At 39.4% G+C, this 23,830-nt stretch overlaps 1 protein-coding gene across 9 annotated transcripts in view; it reads left to right on the plus strand.

The window, feature by feature from the left end:
* Positions 1–23,830, plus strand: part of TMEM182 (transmembrane protein 182) — a 108,858-nt gene that overhangs the window by 78,019 nt on the left and 7,009 nt on the right. For 8 of the 9 annotated variants that reach the window (XM_054475204.2, XM_054475205.2, XM_054475207.2 and 5 more), the window contains one exon: positions 2,088–4,993. The exons of the other annotated variant lie outside the window; for it this stretch is intronic. In XM_054475204.2, the coding sequence (XP_054331179.1) occupies positions 2,088–2,308 (221 nt within the window). In that variant the 3' untranslated portion in view covers positions 2,309–4,993. Of the gene's footprint in view, positions 1–2,087; positions 4,994–23,830 lie in introns of those variants that run through there. 9 annotated transcript variants of the gene reach the window in all.

Consider the following 23,830-nt stretch of genomic DNA (forward strand, 5'->3'; position numbering starts at 1 on the left):
TTTAAGGCTACTGGTTTTTCACAAAGGCAGTTTCCTTTTCCCATTAAAATATCTGAAAGCACAAGAGAGTCACATGATGGAAGGAAGATAAAAACCATGTCAACAAATAATACAAAGTTTTGCAAGGTGTTTGCATAAGGCAAATGATATTATGCAAATGCCTAAGCGAAACCTTTACATCAACAGAGAACACTGTCTATATATTTGCTGGAAAATGTATTGAAATGCACAGAGTTGCTAGACAACACATGGAATTGCCATATTGTTGTCAAAATCTGAGGTACGGCGTTGTAAGGAGTTTGCTTGCAGGCTATGGCTTTACTATTTCTCTGTGATTAGTTGTTTCTCAGTGGCTACATTGCTGTACTCTGTGAGCCAATATTTGCATTTACATTACAGACCACGGTGTGAAGGATGTTTCTTATTAGCGAAGCATCTATTTGATTCTTCATTGCTCTGTAGCTTGTGTCATGATTACAAGGAAGTTTAAGCTCCAATACTGACAGACCACAACATATTTATGAGCCCTTCTTCTTTTGCGTTTACTTTTCAAGATTCTTTGTGAAATTGATGGCCCAGGAGAGAGAGGGCATCCTAAATGCTGTAGGACCACAATTAATGTGAGAAATGTAATTGATGACTGAGCTCTTAAAAGCTACTCTCTGCCAATATGCCTCAGTCTCTGCTCCTAGTCTCAGACTTGCGTTTAGCTTTCAGACATTCTAGCAATTAGACTATGGAGATTTTATACCTAACAGTTCAACTCATTAATTCAATGAGTGTGATAGATCCTTGGCATATTTGGATTGAAATTTTGGACAAATAGCAAGTGCTCTCAAGTAGATTTTGCTTTAGGACAAATTTGAATCCGTCAGGCTGTGTGTGCGGTTTGTGTATGGAGCCTGTTGCTTACTGGTGAGTCTGCCCAGTGGACCCTGGAGCCTGCTGCTGAGCGTAGTGGCATTGTTTCCTTCTGGCAATTACGGTAACAGTTACATGGGAAAGGACATGCTTAGTGGTATTCTCCAGTTTCAGGACTCACAGAGCTTTTCTGTGAATGGGTCCAAAGGTCATGGGTCCAAAACTGTAATATTTCATCTAATTCCAACAGTGTTTGGAACCGGTGGATTACAGTTACATTGTAATTGTTGCTAAATTGGGATGTTGCCTTCTAGTTAGTGGTTAGGCATTTGTTCTTTCCCTCCCTCCATCCCTCTGTCCCTCCTTCCCTCCTTCACTCCTTCCCTCCTTCCTCCCTTCCTCCCTTCCTTCCTTCCTTCCTTCTCTTTCTTTCTTTTTTCGTTCATTTAATATGGCTGTTGATCTTTAATCCACGACTTTATATTCCACAAAATCTTTTATCATCAATCATCCTCCCTCATTTATTCAAGACAATGTTTTCTTTATGCTGTAATCAATCGTTAGTGTTTATATATATATATATATATTTAGATTCTGAAGAATCACGTATATTCTTTTATGTTTGTTCAGTGTTTTCATCTCCGTTCTTGTCTGGTGCTTGCTTTGGTTTCTATTTTTATAACCATATTTAATTGCAGCATTAGTTAGCTGGGTTATAATATAACAAGAGTCAGAAAGACCTGGGCTGAAAATCAGCTCTGAAAACCACTGTCTGTGTCTGTGTATATCTAAAACCAGATGATAAGTGTACCTATTTCAATGATTTATTCTATGTATTGAAAGAAATAACATAGTATAGTGCTCATCCCAAACCAGTTGTACAGTAAAAAAAAAAAAAAAAGTTAGAATATAAATTCTGTAAGTGCTGAGATTTTCACTAATGTTCACAAGCACTTACTACAGTCCCTGGCACTCAGGAAACACTCAATAAATACCTGTCAGTGATTGCTGTTCTTAGGCTACTATAGCCCTCCTCTCAATGCTTTGAAGATGAAAAATAAAAGAAATATCTATAAAGTACATAATAAAAGGTCTGATGTAGAGTATTTGATTTTGCTAGAAATATATTTGCAGGAGCTTGTCATCCGGTCAATGATTGGTTTAGATAGCGTTCTTGAGAAAACATCTTCAGAAAGGCTAACAGTCTTTTGTTTCATCCTTCTCAGGCATCCTATTTTCATTGGTGGTGATGCTGTATGTCATCTGGGTCCAGGCAGTGGCTGACATGGAAAGCTACCGAAACATGAAAATGAAGGACTGCCTGGATTTCACCCCTTCTGTTCTGTATGGCTGGTCATTTTTCCTGGCCCCAGCTGGGATATTTTTTTCTTTGCTAGCTGGATTACTATTTCTAGTTGTTGGACGGCATATTCAGATACATCACTAAATCAACTGTTGCCACAAGTATTTTCTTGAGAATACTTTTTTTCCATTGTGTTTCACTGATCCCAGCATAAAGTTAGTAGATATAACTTTTTAGTTGCTATTCAAATTAATCATTTTACTAAAATTTTCTTCAATAAGAAGGTCCTAGAATCTCTCCAGACACCAACAAGCCTCCATCTTGTCTAAGTGTTGTCAAGGACCTAGTTCTTTAGGGAATAGGTAAACAGGTCTCCCTTTCATTGAACATGTGAGAGTTCATGCAGGTTGCAAAGGCCTGATAATAGCTTAATACCATGACATGGGGAAAATCTTGATAGATTTGGCTTAAAGTCTCCTTGGCATTCACTTCTGCTAATTAAAAAAAATCCTTGAAGAATAATTAAGAATGGGCAAGGTTGTCAGAGAATTTATTTTGTTTCTTCCCCACACAGATAATATCCCCATACACATTCACTGGCTCTTGTGAGCAAATGAATTTAAAAATAGACAGCAGTTGTTCTAATTAGTGGGAGCCATGTACTCACCAGTTAAAACGGGCCACAACAAACAAGACTGAGAGCGTGTACTTATCTTGCTTTTTCACCAACAGTGGTTTGGTTACCTAGTTTTATTCACTTAATTGTGCATACTTACATAAACTTTAAACTACATTTAAAACTAGCAAATCTGCATACCAAATTATGTATAATGTAGATTGAATTTTTATGAACTTAAAGTGAGTTAATTGTATATGTAATATTGTTTAAAATATGTAAAAACCAAGCATTTCAGCTTGGTCCATAATTCTATTTGATATTTTTAAATTCTCATTTAAAAATTATACTGCTATCGTTTAGCATGTGAAAATTTATTGATAAAATGTGATTTTAATATTCTTTAGCTATAAACTTTCAATATACTTCCATATGAGGATTATAATAGCCCTGCTTTATTAAAGACCATAAAATATTAACTTTCCCCAAGATGTTATGGGTTCCAGTTCTTCTGATCATTTGATTCCTTTAATTACTGTCCCTCAATTTCTTCATCTTTACAATAGGTATATTAACATTTACAGATCGACTATTTCCTTTAACCTCCTAGAAGAAAGTTTTTGTGGGGAAAGATAATTCTGTATTATTCAGTAGCATAGACATTTTGCATATCAAAGATGTTCATTTGGCACTAATGTTGATTGAAATCAAATCCATCTGAGATGCCTAGCTCGTATTTGCATTCTGGAAGCCTCCATCGCAGGGGAGCTCGGCAGGGTATGTGAGCTTTGTTGGAGGTGTGGTGTTTCATTCTGCAGCTGTTGTGAGGACAGAGAGGCATGGCTGACAGGCAAAAAAAGTCACCACCCAGAATATGCTCTGGGATAGAGGAACTGCTCCTTTTCATCAGCTCTTCCAATGCCGTGGGAGAGGTGTTCCAAGTCTTCTCTGTACATCTTGTGCTTTTCCATTAAGACTTGTTCCAGTGGGAAGGAGCTTTGGAAAAATTGCAAAGGTCTGAATCTTGAGGGCATTTTCATGACAGGACTTGCCAATAATAATAATAATAATAATAATAATAATAAAGCTCCAGAGGCCTAACTGGTTTCTCAAGTCATTTCAGTGATATCATTGAAACGTTTTTGTGGTACTTTCCTTTGTCTTTCACTGTTTCATTTTTATATTGCCTCATTTACTTCTTTTCTTTTGGCTTGGTTATTAGAAAAAATAATTATGAGGTCTGTTGTGCATGTTGACTGTGATATGAAGTTATGGCATGCCATTAAGTTTTCCAGACAATGCTGGATGTATCTGATTCGTTCATGTCATCTGTAAATACAATTCTTTTTTGTAGTACTTTGGAATGGAGCCTTTTTCTGGTGTACTGTATGCCATTTAAGTTTCACATACAAGCTGCTTTCAGCAAAGGCTTGAATATTTATAAATTTCAGATGGTTATCCTCACTTTGTAGTACACTTATGTGGCTACCATATATTTTTTATATGACAATTGGCTGAATAGCTGATGTGTATGACACTTTTACATAGATTTGCACTTTGGAAGTATTTTATAGTTGTAATGCATCAATCAAATAAATTTCAAGCACATTTCTTGATCAGTTTACCAGCAACCCTCTGAAGGAATGAAGATGAGTTGTGATTGCTATGTCAATGAGTGAAATATAGTTAAAAATGGCAGAGATATATAGTACATTATTGTAGCAACCTTATATCTGATTTGAGATACTGTGTTGCCAAATGTCCATGTTATGTTTATTTCTCTATTGGTTGTATTTATTAATTTTTAGAAGCCTTTAAACTGTGTTAGAATCTTTTTGAAAAGTGTTGATTTTGCATCATAAAGTTTCAATTTAACAAGGATATCAAGGATATCTTTTCAGTTACACTTTTAGAAGAGTGAATAAAAAGGGCAGTGAGTTATGCTGTTGGACTTGGTGAAAGCTATCATCTCTCCATATTGTATTTGTTCAACTGGTTTAATTCACTCAGGTGGATGATTGCACATACATTGGAATTGGCTGGAGAGACTACACAGAGAAGTTTAATGATCGTGTACAATTTGAGGGTTGATGGTAGGGCTTTCTAAAAAAAGCAATATCAAGTGTGTTGTTAGTATTCATTTGGTCATTTTTATTACTAATCTGTAAATATATTTATTAAATTTGAAGATTAAATGGAATTATAAAGGAATATATTGGAGGAAGTGTCAGTGTTGGTAATTATTCATCTATTTATCTGTCTATCACCAATATATATGGGTGCATGTCTGTGTATATTTGTGTGTATGTAAGTGTGCATGTGTATTGTATGTTTGGGTAGAAAGAGATACATTGAATGGTGTAAATCGATATATTTGAGCTAAGCAAATAAAAAAAAAATCAGTTTCCTTTGGGGAACAGCAATCTATTTTTGTTGTTTCCCTGAGTGCCACTTTAACTGTTTCATCCAATGGATGGTGGTTTATTCAGTTCAACACATAATTTGATTTCTATTTTCTTGAAAGTAACCATGTTGGACTTACAAAGAGACTTAGAATGTCAGAGGTGTTAGGCAGATATTGGATACCAGTAAAATTGGCTGGATATAAGTCTGAAGGTTGGTGGAATTGTGAGAAAGACCAATGTGATGGGGTTACATTGAAGAAAATATAAGATGAGCTAAATCAAAACCAGATTTGATTTTTGTGGGACTCCACCAGAAGTGGAAACTCATAAACAAGAGATGAAACAGAAAACTGAATTTTTATTGATTGTATGAAGGAGTTAAATATATGGAGACATTTCCTCAGTGATGGTCAAGGGTAGGTGGAGAAATTCCAATAAGAATGTAGGATGACAATACCTTAGATATGTTAAAAACCAAGGAAGATGGGGATATAGTATCTTTCATATTATAATAAGCATAAAGTTAGCAAAGGGACATTTAATTTGGTTAGCAGGGAAGATAGGAAAGAAAGAAAGGAAAACATCCAGTTACAGATTAGACTTTCTGAACTAACTCCACAGATCAAGCGTTAGGGGCTCCATCTTCAGATCAGTGAGACAAACCTGGACTAGCCTGTGAGAGGGGGATGTATCAGAGACAGCAAGTCTGGAATGACAACGGAGATGCCTGAAGAGACCCACTTTTTGAAAGATCATCCCTCCTGCCCATAGGATTCAGCTATGACTGAAAAATTGAAGGGGCAATTGGATGGTTGAACTTTATAAATGATCCACTTCTAGATGTAAGGAATCATATGATATATCTAATAATTCTATTTAATCCTATCTATCTATCTATCTATCTATCTATCTATCTATCTATCTATCTATCTATAAATTATACAGTTAAATTGATCTCTATATAGATAGATACTTTCTATATCTATACATTGTCTATATAAGTAACTAAATTAGAACGATTTGGATTCTTCAAATGATGATGGTTTTCCTAGTTCACTCAAATGACAGGATAGTTTACCTTGGGTTTATGAAATAAGCATGGTTGAAGTAATTGGTATCCTGCACAGATTCTGAATGTTTTGCAGATAATTTAGGGAAGGAGAGGGCTCACTGGGATAAAATAAGTACACATGCAGCAAAGATTTTAATATTCTCATTCTTCTGGACATCTAGGAATTACAGTGACATAATTCACTGAAGATATAGGATAGTTCTCTTTTTATATGACAATTCATTTTTTCTTTTCTTAGCATTTTTTCCCATTAATTCTAAAGAGAGACTGCCACTGTTAAAAAATTCACCAATGCTTGCACATAGTATTGATGTTAAAAACGACCTAAATGAACAGATATTTAAACAGCATAGACTACAGAAGAGTGATGTGTAAAGAATAATGCTTATTGCCTCATATTTTGGTCTAGCATATATAAAGGCACTGTAAGAAAATTTGATGTATTGTTTTTATCCCCCAAAAATTCAAGGGAAATTTTTCTCAAAAACTTTTGTGGGTATATGTAACTATCTGAAAGATATGTGAAGTAGAAAGTTGGATTAACTTGTCTGTGTGTACCTATAACCACATACCTAGGCATGTATATGTATGTATATGTCTGTGGTATGCATGTATATGTATATATGGATTTGGATAAAACTATATACATATATCTGTGTGTATGCATATAGAACTATATATACACTTGCCTCTATATATCTGATTACACATGCATGCACATATATATACACATAATGTATGTTATGTATGTAAAATATTTTATATGCTATATTGTATACATGAATGCATAGAAGAAATGCTTACATTATATTATATGTGCATATACACATATCTAAATTTCTGTCTCAGGCATTCCCAAACTCTTAAGTTTTGCTGGAAAGGAGGGCATATTTTATCTTTCTGCTATTGCATGCTTGTTGCACTGGTGAGTGAGGATTGGGACGAACAATAAGTGCTACCATGGCCTTCTCTTCCTTGGATCCAGAGCATATGTGGTGGTGCATATAAAATGAACTAGTCATGTTTTCCCTGTAAATGCCAGTGGCCATGATTGTGTCTTTGAACATGTTCTGCACACCAACTGGCAATCGATAGCTGTCGATAAGTATTTATTTAATAGTTACAAACCTTTTTGGGCAAAATGATTTCTTTCTAGAGCCACATGTCGTAGTTGGTTTATTCTTTCAATCCCCTTGCAGAAGATTATACTAATTGGTTCCCTGTCAGCTCCTTATTTGGGTCCCCTGAAGGGAGGCTTCTAGGGTGGTGTGTGGAATGTGATAAGCCTGTGTTTGGAGAGTTGATTTCAAGTCCTTGATTTTAAACTTGCAATTTGCCAAATCATTCTACTTCACTTCGACTCAGTTTCTTCATCTGAGATGCTCACTAGTTTATTCAACAAACAGTAATTGCATACATGCTACTTGTCACAAATGGCACTAGATGTTAGATACATATTACTGAACAAAACAGACATGGTCTTTTTATTCTTCAAACTAAAATTCAAGCAAGGGATATAGAAAACAGACAACTGAGAAAAATAACTTTGACTTTATCAGTTGTGATAAATCCTCTAGGGAAAAATGCATAACAGACATAATGAGAGATGAAACCATGCTTGTTGGATAGTAAGAGAAATTCTTTCTAAGGCAAGAATTCTGACTATTCCAATACACAAAATACATAAAGGGGCTAACTGGGTAAAAAGTAGAAACAAAAGGATTTCAGGGACAAGGGAGCAAGTGGAAGAAAAGGCCTGAAAATGGAAAAGAACTTGACGTGTCCTAGAAATGGCAAGGCAGCTTGTGTGGCTGGCCATTGAAGCAGGGAGCTTTGTGATGAAGTTGGAGAAGCAGTAAGGGTCCAATCATTCAAAGCCCTTGTGTCATTATAGTATATTTTGAGGGAAAAAGTTGAAAGGACTTGCTGTGAATTAGATAGAGGTTGAGGACAGGGAAGAACCAAGAATGACTTCAGATTTCTAGCTTAAGCAAATGGGTGGATGGAGAAGGCAGGAGGAGAACAGGCTTGAGGGAGAGAGGAATCCATGGTTCATGTTCATGGTGTCATGTTTGAGATGGCTGTGACATGTCCATGTTTCAACCCTGATAAAGAGTTGGATTTCTCAAAGTCCTACAGTGGCCACAGGATGCTGTAGAAGCTGACCCCTTTACTTACTTCTCCAACCTCATTTACTACTTTTCCCCACTCTCATTCTGTTCCTCAGACATGCCAAGGTGCACTGCAGACTCAACACCCTTGAACATAATGTATAGTCCGCATTGTGTTGTCATAATTGAAATCTCTAAAATTAGGCGACTATGACCTGCACAGTTGCATACAGTGGTTGATATAGTTTGAGTATTTGTCCCCACATCTCATGTTGAATTATAATCCCCAGTGTTGGTGGTGGGGCTTTGTGGGAGGTGTTTGGGTCATGAGGGTGGATCCTTCATGGCTTGGTGCTATCCTTGCCATACTGAGTTTTCACGAGTTGTAATTGATTAAGTGTGTGACACTTCTTCCCCCACTCTCTCTTGCTCCTGCTCAGCCATGTGACATGCCTGCTCCCTCTTTGCCTTCTGCCATGAGTAAAAGTTCCCTGAGTTCTCCCTAGAAGCTGAGCAAATGCCAGTGCCATGCTTCCTTTGCAGCTTACAGAACCATGAGCCAATTAAATCTCTTTTCTTTATAAATTACACAGTCTCGGGTATTTCTTTATAGCAGGGCAAGAGTGGCCTAATACAGTGGTCCCTACTCAGTCTCTCATCTCCTTTAGGTCTTTGTTCAAAAGTTACCTTCTCAGGAAAACATCCCATGATCATCCTATTTAAAAATGGAGGCTGAGGCAGGCAGATCACGCGGTCAGGAGATCGAGACCATCCTGGCTAACATGGTGAAATCCCGTCTCTACTAAAAATACAAAAAATTAGCCGGGCGTGGTGGCAGGTGCCTGTAGTCCCAACTACTCGGAAGGCTGAGGCAGGAGAATAGCGTGAACCCGGGAGGCAGAGCTTGCAGTGAGCTGAGATTGCTCCACTGCACTCCAGCCTGGGCAACAGAGCGAGACTCTGTCTCAAAAAAAAAAAAAAAAAAAAATGCAACACTTAAGATAAATGTTTAAGGAGATGGATGTCCCTATTACCCTGATATGATAATTGCAGATTGTATACAGGCATCAAAACATCACGTATACCCCCAAAATATGTGCAACTATTATATGTCAATAAATTTTTAAAAACAGATTAGGCAGTTAGTTCAGAGGAGCAATGTGGGCCTGGAGATGCACACTGGGGAGTCACAACATGTAAAGCCATGACAAAGATTAGACCTCTGAGGAGGAGAGCTAGAGAGGTTGATCCTCTGTGCACTGGAGAACCAAACAGGGGAGGATAAGTGGAAGACCGAGCCTGCGGAGAGGCCAGAAATAGACAATGAAGAATTAATGGGAAATGTGATATCGAGGAAACCCAGAAGGATGATGTTTCGAGAAGCAACTGAGTTTTTATCTTTACCAGTGGTGCTGAGGGGATGAGTAGGACAAGGAAAAAAGGTGATCTTTGGAGATGGAAGCATGGAGGTGGTTGGTGATGGTGACTACAGAAGTTTTGGTATAGGGGTGGGAATGGAAGCCAGATGTGACTGATTTAAAGAGTTAACGGGAGGTAAGAGAGTGGAAAAGGTTGTTGTGCACCTTCTAAAAGCTGACTGTCTTTGAAGCGGAGCAGAGCCGTGGGAATGGGTAGAAGAGAATGTGGGATCAAAATAAAGCATTCTGAAGACCCGGGAAAACAAGGGCAAGTGTGTGTACTTTGAAAATTATTTTGTACAAAGAAGTGGATGGTGTGAAGAGGACCGTGAAAAAAGTGGAGTGTGCAGCCTGCCAACGTATGTGTGGAGGAATGGTGGTGCCTGCCTCACCTCAAAGTAAACACCCAGAATGTAGAAAGCACTCAGTACATTCAATTTGACAAAAGAAGAAGAAGAAGAAGAAAGAAGAAAGAAGAAAGAAAGAAGAAAGAAGAAGAACCAACCAACCAAATAAAATCCCTATTGTTCAGTTCCAGCATCAGGTGTTGGGGTCACCTTTTACAAGTCAAATCAATAGTCTTCACTGCTCATCCTCAAAGCACAAAAATAAGATCACCGAGAGTCAACACAGTTGAAAGGTAGGTCTTTTAACACTGTGAGCAGTAATAGAAAATGACAGCATCTCAGTCTGTCAGGATGTTAGTGTACATCTGGAAGGTTCCATCTTGCTAGTGAAGTTAAATGTTCCCCTGACTTGATTTTCTAGATAAGCATTTGAGAAGCAAATTTCTTATGTATTTCTGATGGCATTTGGTTTTTAATATCTTAGAAAAAATGTGAAGTGTATTTCAATAGCATGTTTTCAACACTAGATTACAGAGTTCTTCCTTTTTTTTTTTTTTTTTTTTTTGATGGAGTCTCAAACTGTCGCCTGGGCTAGAGTGCCGTGGTGTGATATCGGCTGACTGCAACCTCCGCCTCCTGGGTTCAAGCAATTCTCCTGCCTCAGCTCCCAAGTAGCTGGGATTACAGGTGCCCACCACCAAGCCCAGTTAATTTTTTGTATTTTTTTAGTAGAGACGGGGTTTCACTGTGTTGGCCAGGTTGGTCTCAAACTCCTGACCTTGTGATCTGCCCACCTCAGCCTCCCAAAGTGCTAGGATTACAGGCATGAGCCACCATGCCCAGCCAGTTCTGTCCTTCTTAAACAGTTCCATTCACTGAAAGAAAATAGCACATAATGCATCCTCAAGGAGAGATGCTTACATTAACTTTTAAAGGAGATATGTAAACCCATTCAAATTAGGCCTTAGAAAGAAAGTGAAGCAATGCCACTCAATAGCACATTCTCAACATTAGTTTAGTTTTGTTCCTATCTAGAAGAATCCCAGTGACTGTCCAAAAGCCATTCACTAGTTTAATGGGAATACTCAGCTTTCTGTCTAAGGCCAATCAAAAGGCGTATCATAATATTGCACTAGAACATTGGACTTGTTAATAGATTCCACATCATTGAAGTTGTCCATTTTTGAGCAAGAAAAATGCTTTAAGATAAAAGGAAAGTGCAGCTTATGAAAGAGGGGTGATGAAATAAAAGATTCAGAAAGAGGTTTTAAAAATGGATCCATTTGGATTCTGAACAACTCTTGTATTGAATTTTTTATTAATAAAAGCAGGGGATTTGATTCTTAAGAGGTGACATGGGAGAAGAGTTGTTTTTACCACTCTCTATACCTCACTCAGTTGACTACATCACAGTAAATGACTATATTTTATGCTGATAGATACTGTGGTTTTTGACTGATCTTCAGCATCTTCGCCAGTTTATAATAGTTAATACTTTTACCTGTCCTCAGTGATTGTTTGTGGAGAGCAATATTTTGACATGGTTTGGATTTGTGTCCCTGCCCAAATCTCATGTCGAATCATAATCCCCAGTATTGGAGGAGTCTGGTGGGAGGTGTTTGGACCATGGGAGTGGAATTCCTCTTTGCTGTTCTCATGATAGTGAGTTCTCTCAAGATTTGGTTGTTTAAAAGTGTGAAGCACCTTCCCCTTCTCTCTCTTCCTTCTGCTCTGGCCGTGTAGGATGTACCTGCTGGCCAGGCGTGGTGGCTCCTGCCTGTAATCCCAGCACTTTGGGAGGCCGAGGTGGGCAGATCACAAGGTCAGGAAATTGAGACCATCCTGGCCAACATAGTGAAACCCCGTCTCTACTAAAATACAAAAATTAGCCAGGCATGGTGGTGGTGTGCATTTGTAGTCCAGCTATTCAGGAGGCTGAGGCAGGGGAATCACTTGAACCCAGGAGGTGGAGGTTGCAGTGAGCCGAGATCACACCACTGCACTCCAGCCTGGTGACGGAGCGAGACTCCATCTGAAAAAAAAAAGAAAAAAAGATGTATCTGCTTCCCTTTCGCCTTCTGCCACGATTGAAAGTTTCCTAAGGCTTCCCTAGCCATGCTTCCTGTGCAGCATGAGGAACTGTGAGCCAGTTAATCCTCTTTTCTTTATCAATTTCCCAGTCTCAGGTATTTCTTTATAGGAGTGTGAGAAGGGACTAATACAAATATATTCCAAATTGCTTTCATAACATTGTTGCTTTATAACATGTTATTTTATGTTGTTTTAATCATGAAATGATGAGCCTCAAAGGCAAAAATTTCAGTACCTATCAAGCTTTTAGAAAAACACATGGTATCTAAGGTCTGTTATTGCCTATTGGAAGACACAACAGGACAGAAAAAGATGTTAAAGAAATATTTTAATTTTCCAAGCTGTTTTTCTTTACAAAAGTAATAAATATTCATTAGACAATTCAAAAAGGACAAAGGAACAGAAAGGAAGAAACAACTTTTACCTACAATTCTGCCCTCAGAGTCAACTGGTGTTAATAGTTCTAATAGGTAACAAGAAGCAGATAATACAGAGCAAAGTTTCGTAAACTTAGTTTTTTACTTAATTGTATCGTTTTAACATTTTTTGTGTCTTTAAATATTTCCAGTATTACTGAGACTCTTTGAATCACAGCCAAGCCAGCATAGCTCAGACACACACTCAGACACGGTCAGTGTTTGAGTCTTTGGCCTTAGAAAGCCCATTGAGTTTTTGAGTCACTTTGCTGTTTTCCAGGTGACCATATTTAAAAACAAAGGAACAATAGTGACTATCCACCCAAAATTATTGTGAGTTAAATAATTGTGGACAATTGAAATCCTGTAAGAAAAATAAAATGTGCTGTCTAAATTGCCACTGAATGGAAGTCAAGAGAAGATTCACAGTGGCGGTGATTGTGATGTTTGAACACTTCTCCATGCCAGTAGCTTTTCTTACTTTGTCTGGTGGTGTCAGTCCCGTTGGAGATTTGAGGGAACTGAAACTAAAAGAATAGGTAACTCGCCCAAGGCCACACAGCCAAAAAGCCACTGGAGGTGGATTTCCAGGTGTTTGAGTCTCCATGTTCTCTCCATGATACCAACTGGTTTCTTCCTAATAGCAGAGAGAAGATGTTTTGCACACTTTTGAATGAAAACGGAACAATTGCTTGAGGCTACATGTTGGGTTAGTTGCATGAATGAACAACTGAAATGCATAAAGTCAGCCACTTTTAAATTCTCCACTGGCCACTCACTGTGATTTAGTGCTTGGGCTTGAACCATTAAATGGGACCATGGGTATGTCATGGTGCCATGACTCACAACATTTATGAGGGCATCCAGGCATGTGGTAGGGAGAAAACTTCTGCATCTGAAGCCTACCCAGATGCCCTCGGGCAAGTTACTGAGCCTCTTCACTTTCCTCCAAGCAAAATAACTGGGCAAAGCCCCAGTGCAGCGTGCAGTCTGCAGCTGGCCTTTTTTTTTTTTTTTTTTTAACAAAGTTCCCAATTGATGTTCATTAGAGCGGCGGTGGGGGCTATTGTGGCTTAGAGAGAGGTCCCTGGAGAGCGAGAGATGGCCAGGGCTAGGATCCAACTTCCACCATTGGCAGTGTGGTGTTGAGCAATTGTGTAAAGTTCCTATGCCTCAGTCTCCTCACCCACGAAGCAGGGACAGTGAAAATGTTCATGCAACGTGTTTGCAAAAGTATCTGACACAAAGTAAGTGCTCAATAAATGTTATCAACTATTATTATTATTCTAGTTTTGAATTGCTGTACCATGTTTTTAGGGTTTCTGATCCAAGATTTCTGACCTTACTATTCCGAAGTCACTGGATACAGTTTCTTCAGTACTAATTATTTTTTCCTCATTCCCACACTCATCTTAGGGACTTCTTACATCTCACTGCTTCTGCATGTCTAAGATTGCCCAGGAGCATAATCAGAAAACTTGAGGGAGGGGGTGGCAATAGTAATATCATGTCCCTTTTGGAGAAAACAGACCACCAAAGAAGATAAATCATCCCACAAGTTACATGGATGTGTTCCAAATGTGGTTGGTTGGCCAATCAAAAAAAAAAAAAAATCCTAATTCAATTAGTGCCCTTTTAAAATGAGGAATACACTTTAATACATTTAAAAAGGAAAACACAGCAAGATAATGAAAAACTGCTCCCCTGCACCTCAGCTTTACTTGCCCTTGTCTTATGTGGCTTCCCTTTGAAACGGGTCACTCTCATCACAACACGTAGCATGCTGCCAGCCGCCACATGGCTATTTGGCAGCTATTTATAGCACAGATCATGTTACAGTGCAGCATGGCCAGGCACCATGTTCCAACTGGTGTACCACTGAGCTAAACAGAAATCAACTCAGGTCTTCTCTGAAATTCAATGTGAAGCCATGATCTCTGTAATCCTCCTTCTCTTTTCTTTTTGTATAATTTCTTTTTGGAAGTGTCTTGCTCACAATGCAGGGGAAATTCAGTTGGATTGTCAGTCTGATATACTATACTACCAGATATGTTAGCTTTTCCTTCCTTCTACATTTGCTTAAGAGCTTATAAACCACAGTGAATAAAAAGTGCTAAGTGGAATGAAATGACCTGTCAAGGGTAGATGCGGCATTTGTGAACAACTTCAAAAATGTTCTCAGCTTCACGGCCCTCCAGTCTGGGTTTCTGTGCTATCTCGAAGCTTCCTTTTCCTTTGCTGTCTTCTCCTTTCTTTCACTCCTTTCAAATCAAAGTACTTCGTGCATCACTGATCTTGGAAGACTGTTTCTTGAAAAGAAACCATTTTGCCCCTTCCTAAGCAGCCTATGACAAGATTTGGAGGTGCGGTTGAGTGCTGAGTGTTAGGAAAGTAGCTGTTAACCTCGCCTTCATTACCCTACACCAGACTGGAATTTCCCAGAATATTCAAGAAAAACAAACGAGCAACTTCCACAAAGATTTGGCTAATACGTACGCTGGATAAAAATGACTTGTGGCTTAGGCCGGGCGTGGTGGCTCACGCCTGTAATCCCAGCACTTTGGGATCACCTGAGGTCAGGAGTTCGAGGCCCGCCTGGCCAACATGGCGAAACCCCATCTCTACTAAAAATACAAGAATTTGCCGGGTGTGGTTGTGGGTGCCTGTAATCCCAGCTGCTCGGGAGGCTGAGGCAGGAGAATCATCTGAACCTAGGAGGCAAAGGTTGCAGTGAGCCGAGATCGTGCCACTGCACTCCAGCCTGGGCAACAGAGACTCCGTCTTATAAATAAATAAATAGAAAGTGACTTGTGGCTTTAAGTGTAGACCAATGAAAATGTTTCAGAATGCGGCTTGGTTTGGAGACATGGCTCTCTGTAGTTATTAACTAGGGAAGAGAAAACAAATCCCCGCTAAATGAGTGGTCAAAGGATGTGAACTGTGTCTCAGGAGATCACATGTAACAGAGTTAACTCCTGTCAGAGCAAACTGATAGAATTGCTAGCACGTAAGGGAAATTGGGCATGGAGACACTGTTTCTACTCAGGGCTGATATGTGTCATAATCTTAGGAAAAATGTCACTTACTTTTTTCTGCCTGTGTAATTGAAATAGTGAAATAGAGATTTTGAAGAGCAAGGTAGCCAGCTCAAGTCCCAGGTTGCCACATGATATCTTTGCAAAAAAAGTCATTAGGAAAAATGTTCATGGTTTTGACATCTCTTCTGCTTCTAGTAGGAGATAACCTGTTGGTCAAGATTTACATGGCAGTTAACGCTTCCAAGTGATGGCCAAGGTGAGGGAAGTGTCTCTGACAGTTTGCCCAAGATTTCTGGGGCCCCAGGCTTTTCTCCTAACTTTTCTAGCTGAACCTTCTCTAACCAAGTCTCCACACTAGGCTGCGCCACAATAGGAGCTCGGTAGATCTTGGCTAGATGAATGACTGCATGGAGTGAGTGGGTCATGCTGCTGGGAAGTTTTTGTCCAGGGCAAGGTCACTTTTATTGATGCCTTAGAAGAAACTGGAGAATGAAAAATGAAGGAGTAGCATCTAAAAAGACTGTAAGACTAAACATTTAACCTGAAATTGCCTAAGAATTGATTTCCAGCAAATAAGGGGTATGAAGAACAGCCTGTGAATATGTATATTGAGCAAATATTCTGTGGCCCATTTATGGTTATTCAGAAAAATAAAAGTTGTTCATTTAAATGGTTGGAACAGAACAGAAGTTAGCAAATATTCTGGGTTCCATCTTTCTCTTTTAATGCATCCTGATGAGCAAGTTATTTCTTCAGTTCTCCGCATGAGAAGTTTAAGTGGAAGGCTGAGGTTATGGAGTAGCTGGCATTCCCAATCAGGTAGCACCTTTTTGCATCATGTATTTTGACAGTGATGGTCTATTCGTGGGCAGAAGGCTTAGGGGACAGTCATGTCACAGACCTGGCTCTTGGTATAGTTTCTAGGGGATAGGTCCCTAGTTTATGCCACAGGATCCATATACTAACTGCATCAGGGTGGGACACCTGACTGGAGGATAGCCAATCCATTGCCTGTCCAACGACTTACAAGTTATGACCTATAGCCAATGGCTAAAGAAAGGTGGATTGGACAGTCAGGTTCTTCTCCCTCTCCCACCTTTCTTTCTCTTTTCGCCCCCATCTCTATCCTAACAGCAATTTATACTGGGGAAATATCAGAAAATATCAGAAGGTGTTAGAAGTAGACAGAACCCTGAAGGATGTGCCAAGAGTCACCATGGAAAAAGTAGAGATAGTGATGTGCTAGGCATGGGCATAAGGCTTAGGTGACAGAGACCATGAGAAAGTATAGGAGCTTTTGCCAGCAGGTCAGAAAGCCACCCACACAGAGAGTGTAGAGGAGTCCATCGGATAGCAGAGGACTCTTGAGTGGTCCAGAGTTTTTTTTTTGCCTGGAGCTTTCCTGCCTCTAGTGCCAGGATCCAGGCAGCCTGGGGCTTTATGATTCCTGTTCTTGGCTTTTTGTGAGGCTTTCCCTTCTTGCATCACGTATTTTGCTTGACCACTCTCCTCCCCCAATTAAACTGCATTGAAGGTTTCCCCATATTTGGAAACCCAAAGATCTGAACCAAAACAGAAAAGGAAAATTTAGGAGCAGTTTTCCCACAATAGGTTACTGTTCATATTACCGGTAAGAGTGAGAGTTGAAGGGTAAAGGGAAGTGTGTTCGTATTGCTTGTAAAACATTAAAGGAATGGAGAAAGCTGTGTTTTTTGAGATGTTAGTGTTCACCCAGTTTTGTCTAAGAGTTTATGTCTTCTGCAGTCTATGTGATTTCTCATCGGCCCGCCATTCCTTGTTATGGTCACAGAGATGTCTTATTGCTTTTGCTGTTTTCGTGTGTCTAAATCTTTACCTATTATTTTCAAAACTACAATACTCAGACTTAATGAACAATCAAGTTTTGAAAACCACTTCATACAAATTACTATGCTTTCTCTATGGAGTGGAAACTCAACACTTGAGTGAAGGGTTGAAATGCTGGCATCAGGCATTGATAGCTGTGTGAAGTCATGGGGCTTTCAGCACTTGGGTTTTAAGGGTTCTGTGTATAGATATGGTCAAGGCCATGATCCTAGCTCTAATCATGAATTTTGTGGGCTAACATGGGAAGTAAGCTTTATTTACAACACTGGGACTTTGAAAAACTGAATTCCAAGTGCTTTTTTTTTGGCTCTGGATTTTATTTATTTATTTATTTATTTATTTCTGTGGGTACATAGTAGGTATATATATTTATGGGGTACATGAGATGTTCTGATACTGGCATGCAATGTGAAAAGAGCACATCGTGGAGAATGGGGTGTCCATCCCCTCAAGCATTTTATCCTTTGAGGTACAAATAATCCAGTTACAGTTTAAGTTATTGAAAAATATACAATTATTATTGATTATAGGCACCCTATTGTGCTATCATATAGTAGGTCTTATTCATTCTTTATAACTATTTTTTTCATACCCATTAACCATCCTCACCTCCACCCTCCCACTACCTTTCCACTACCATTCCCAGCCTCTGGTAATCATCCTTCTACTCTCTATGTCCATGAGTTCAACTGATTTGATATTTAAATCCCACAAATAAGTGAGAACATGTGATGTTTGTGTTTCTGTGTCTGGCTTATTTCACTTAACATAATGATCCAGTTCCATCCACGTTATTGGAAATGACTGGATCTTATTATTTTTTATTGGCTGAAGAGTACTCCATTGTGTGTATGTACCACCTTTTCTTTATCTGCTCATCTGTTGATGGACGCTTAGGTTGCTTCTAAATCTTAGCTACTGTGAACAGTGCTGCAACAAATATAGGAGTGCAGATGTCTCTTCAATACACTGATTTCCTTTCATTTGGGTATACACCCAGCAGTGGGATTGCTGGATCATATGGTAGCTGAATCTCCAAACTGTTCTCCCTAGTCGTTGTACTAATTTGCATTCCCACTGACAGTGGACAAGTGTTCCCTTTTCTCCACAATCCTTGCCAGCATTTGTTATGTATTCTACATTTTAACCAGCTAACAAATGAAAGTTTGATACACAAAGGTAAACAGGATCCACCCTGCATACACAACCGATATGTTAACATGCAGTCATCTTAAAAGAAGAAGAGTGGTGGGCCGGGCATGGTGGCTCATGCCTGTAATCCTAGCACTTTGGGAGGCCAAGGTGGGCAGATCACCTGAGGTTAGGAGTTCGAGACAAGCCTGGCCAACATGGTGAAACCCAGTCTCTACTAAAAATACAAAAATTAGCTGGGTGTGGTGGTGCATGCCTGTAGTCCCAGCTACTCAGGAGGCTGAGGCACGAGAATTGCTCAAACCCGGGAGGCGGAGGTTGCAGTGAGCTGAAATCGCACCACTGCACTCCAGCTTGGGCAACAGAGCTAGACTCTGTCTAGAGAAAAAAAAAAAAAGAAAAAGAAGAGTGATGACGAATGCCAGATGCAGAACTTCTGGGTCTTGGGATATGCTTCTTAATGGGAGTCTTCACCATGACTTATTGCAAACATGGGGCACCCAACCACCAACTGATTGCAAAGAAGAGCTAGGCATTCTCCTTGTGACAATGTTCTTTCTTTTCATAGGACAAGGCTTACAGTTTCATATGTATTATGTAAAGGTGAATTGTGTATGCCAAGTAGAGGAAACGCAAGAAGACAATGGGAAATGTTGATGTATTTCATATTGCCATGCTCTCATATCCCCATACCTGGCATGACAGAGTGACAGACGGATAGCCATTCTTGATGGATACAGTGGTCATGTATTTCACTGGATTCTATCTGCCTACATTCTTTATTCCACTGTGCCGTTTTGTTCAGAATTCAAATGTATTCCAGGGGTGTATTTCTGAACTATAAATTAACTCTTTCATTTAACTAATTCTCCTCAATATTCCTCTAAATTCTTCCCCTTGAAATTACATCCTACTTTTGGTATTGTTATAGTTGTTTTGTTCATTTCTACTAGGATTGTAAATCAACACATACATCACAGTCATTTCACAATTCTCATCAAAAAAGGCCTCACTCAGCTTAATAAGGTGCAATGTCTTGAGTATCATCCTTTGAAGGCCTTTGAAGTGTTTCCTTCCAGCCTTTATTCTTAAAGAACGAAGATACTGGGGCCAGGATGTCTGAGCCAGAGGCAGAATCCTATGCAACTGTGCTCAAGTCCAGCACTTAAATAAAAGCCAGAAGTTGGAACTATTGCAAGCACATTTATAATATCATTTGAGGGACAGCTGGGGTCAGTGCTAAATTTTAAATTATCAGATGCAGGGAGACAACTCTTGCATAACAATAAGCGCAGGCTGTCACATTGAGCAGAAAATAACCACACTTTCACCTTGGAAAATATATTCTAAATAGGACAGTAATTGTTTTTAGAAAGCTATTCAGTGACTTACTTTCTCCCCCACCACACACACATTCAAGAATTGCCCAGGAATAAGGTAAACTTTTTATTATAATTTATACAATGTGGTAATTTTTTGAATAGTTTAGAATTTTTATAGCCTGATAACAGATCTTCCAAATTGCACACAGCCATCCTGCACTGGCAGGGAGACAGGCTTGGATGACCTGCTGGGTCTTTCTCATCTCTAATGTCTGTGAGTCTTTGAAATACATCCCGGAGCTTAATTATGACAGCAGTCTTTATTATTCTGAGCCCCTAATGGCACACTTCATGGGAACAATGCAAAAAGAAAAGAGTCAGTGCCTTTGCCGTGGTTTACACAAAAATTGGAACATGCTATGATTTCAGGGAGGAGCTCCCCTTTCCCAGGCAGGTGGGAGGTTGGAGGAGGAGTGGTGGGTTAGGGAGAAGAGGGTTGCTGGCAGGGGCTTATTGAACTAATTCTCAGTTATTTGTTCACAGTCTGGTATCAGTCATAGATAGACTTTTTGCAGGAATAACAACCATGTTAATTTTGAGCCTTTGCCTCAATTTAGACAACTTAGATATCATCCCCCTCCCATCACCAGATCCAATTGCAGCTCTAATTTCTCCCTGGAATTGTGCATGGGGACTAGAAAATCAGGTCAAATATCATGCTTGTTTTTTAAACTTTTAATTTTGAAAAAATTTAGACGTATAGAAGAGTTGCAAAGAGAATGGAGTGCTCCCACACACACACCCTGATTTATTTTCCCCAAGGTTAACATCCCAGGAAACCATGGTTCAACTCTTAAAACTAAGTTAACCTTGGTACAATACCAAGAACTAAACTACACACCTCATTAGGAGTCCACTAGTCTTTCCTCCAATATCCTTTCTCTGTTCCAGAATTGGGTCCAGGATCCCACCATGCATTTAGTTGCAATGTCTCCTTATTCTCCTCTCATCTGTGACAATGTCTCAGTTTTTCCTTGTCTTTCATGACCTTGAAACATTTGAAGAGTACTGGTCAAGGACCTTGTCTAGTGTGTCTCATTTATATTTGTCTGATGTTTTGATAGATTGGAACCATACATTTTGGGAAAGAATACCAGCAGAGGCCATGTGCCCTTCCGAACGCATTGTATCAGAGGACATAAAATATTAACATATCCTATTCCTGGTGATGGCACCATTGATTCTATTGATTAAGATGGGGTCTGCTAAATCAATAACTTATCCCATTTGTGTAAATGGGACCTGGGTCAGCCATGGAACCTAGATAACCTTATGTTAATTATTAGTTTAATAAATACATAAGTTAAATAGTATATATGTATCTTGAGCAAGGATTCAGTGTTTCCAGTCATTGGGTGGGCTTGCATTTTTAATTTCTCTGCTCTATGAAGTGTGACCACAAAGGTATATAGGTCTAAATATGTCTCTGGCAATGACATGGCTGCCTATAGCCATCCCTACTTTGCCGTCGGCCTAACTCTAAGGCTGAAGGATTATCCATTGATGAACTTCGTGCACAACAATCTCTGTAAAGAAAAAAACCCTCATCCATTTACCATCTTAGGACTTGTCTATTTTTTTCTGTATATGTAACATTTCCCTTTTTTTTTTCCTTCTGAACTTCTCTTGGGATCCTGTGCTGTAAACAGAAATCTAGAAGATGGGGGGATGGAAGTGAAGTGGAATGTAAAAACGTCTGCCAGCTCCCCATGGTCTCCAACCCACTTTCAGATGCACCGTCTCATTTCAACAGATATAGGTGAGCCTTGGGAGGTGTGCAGATCAGTGAGAGTGTTATTGCTACAAATAGAAAAACAAAACAAAACTGATGCTTAACAACGTTCAAGGACTTGTCAAGGTCATATGGCTGTGACAGTGCGGAGTGGGTTGTAGGATCCAGGGTCTCTGAATAGTTAGTCTGCTGGTCAGGCTCACCACATATTTCCCATCAGGAAAACAGGCTCAGGGCTCCTGCAGGTCCAGAGCAGTCCAACATATAAGCAGGTGACTCGAACTCTCGATTTATTACCAAGCTGTTACAAAAGCCAAGCATCCTTCGTTAATCACTCTGGGTTTTCCACTTGCCGGTTGTTATCTTAGGAATAAAATATTCCTGGGGTCTAGTTCTAATTTAATGCCAAGATGCAAATTGTGCCTCACCCGTTTCACCTGAGGTGTTATTTATGCCCAAATAACACTTCCTAGATGAGGACTTATTGTGCCTGTTTCCTCCTTTGGAAATTAAGGATAATAATAGTAATCAGCTGCACACAAAGCAATTATGGGGGGCGGGGGTGGGAAAGGCTCAGTGACTGTAACAGCTCACAGAAAAACCAGGATCAGGGAGAAGTGCTGTAGAAATGCTAAATGCAGTAGGAAGAATTAAGACATCCCTGCAAATTCACCACCAGAGGCCAGGATAATACAAATGCTTGGCAAATGGTAACTTCATTCAACAAATATATTTTGGCTACATGTAACATTGAAATCCAAAGGTAGAAGAGTTTTTAGATAACAATAGTCATGACTCGATTTTTAAAATTGACATTTTTTACAGTAGTTTCAGGTTCACAGCAATATTGAGTAGAAGGTATAGAAATTTCTCACTTGCTCCCTGCCCACACACAGGCACAGCCTCGTCTGTTACCATCATCCTCCACCACAATGGTGCATTTATTACAGTTTATGAGCCTTCATAACACATTGTAACCACCCAAGGTCCATAGTTTACTTAGGGTTTACTCTTGGTGCTGTACAGTCTTGGTGTTGGGTTTGGACAAATGTATCCACCATTATAGTACAAATGGAATTGTTTCACTGCCCTAAAAATCCTCTGTGTTCCATCTGTTTATTCCACCCAACCCCTGAAAACCACAGATCTTTTCACCATTTTCATAGCTTTGTGCCTCTCAGAATTTTCTATAGTTGGAATCATACAGTATGTAGTCCATTCAGATTGGGTTATTTCACTTGGTAATATGCATTGAAGGTTCCTCCATTTCTTATCATGGCTTGATAGCTCATGTCTTTTTAGCACTGAATAATATTCCATTGTTTGGAGGTACCACAGTTCTATTTGCCTAGTGAAGGGTATCTTGGCTGTTTCTAAGTTTTGGCAATTATGAATAAAGCTGCCATGGACATCCATGTGCAGATTTTTGTGGGGACACAAATTTTTAACTTCTTTGGGTAAATAAAAAGAGCATAATTGCTGAATCATATGATAAGAATATGTTTAGGTTTATAAGAAACCTCCAAATTATCTTCTAAAGAAGCTGCACAATGTTGCATTCCCACCAGCAATGAATGAGAATGCCTGTTGTTCCACATCCTCACCAGCATTTAATGCTGTTTGTTTTTTGGATTTTGACCATTGTAATAGGTATATAATGGTATCTCATTTTGCTGAAGTGTTTTAAGTGCCAGATACTGGACTAAGCACTTTAAACAATGATCTCATTGAATCCTTATAAGAATGCTATGAGGTGAGTGCTATGCTTTTGTCTTCCCATTTTCCAAATTAGTAAAGGCAAATTTAAAGAGGCTGCATAACTTGCCCAAGATTCCATGAACAGCAAGCACAAAGCCAGGTGTTCAGAGGCGTTCTCAGTGCTGGTTTGCTTGTCCACTCCCTGCTTTTACAAAGGAGGGCCTCGATTCTAGATCTGTTAAAGGACTCACTCGGAGTGCCACACAGAGCAGGACACAGGAAGAAAACTCGGTCTCTGTCAGCTGTGCTGTCCCACAGACAA

Source organism: Pongo pygmaeus, chromosome 12 (assembly GCF_028885625.2).
Source record: "Pongo pygmaeus isolate AG05252 chromosome 12, NHGRI_mPonPyg2-v2.0_pri, whole genome shotgun sequence".
Taxonomy (NCBI): Eukaryota; Metazoa; Chordata; class Mammalia; order Primates; family Hominidae; genus Pongo; species Pongo pygmaeus.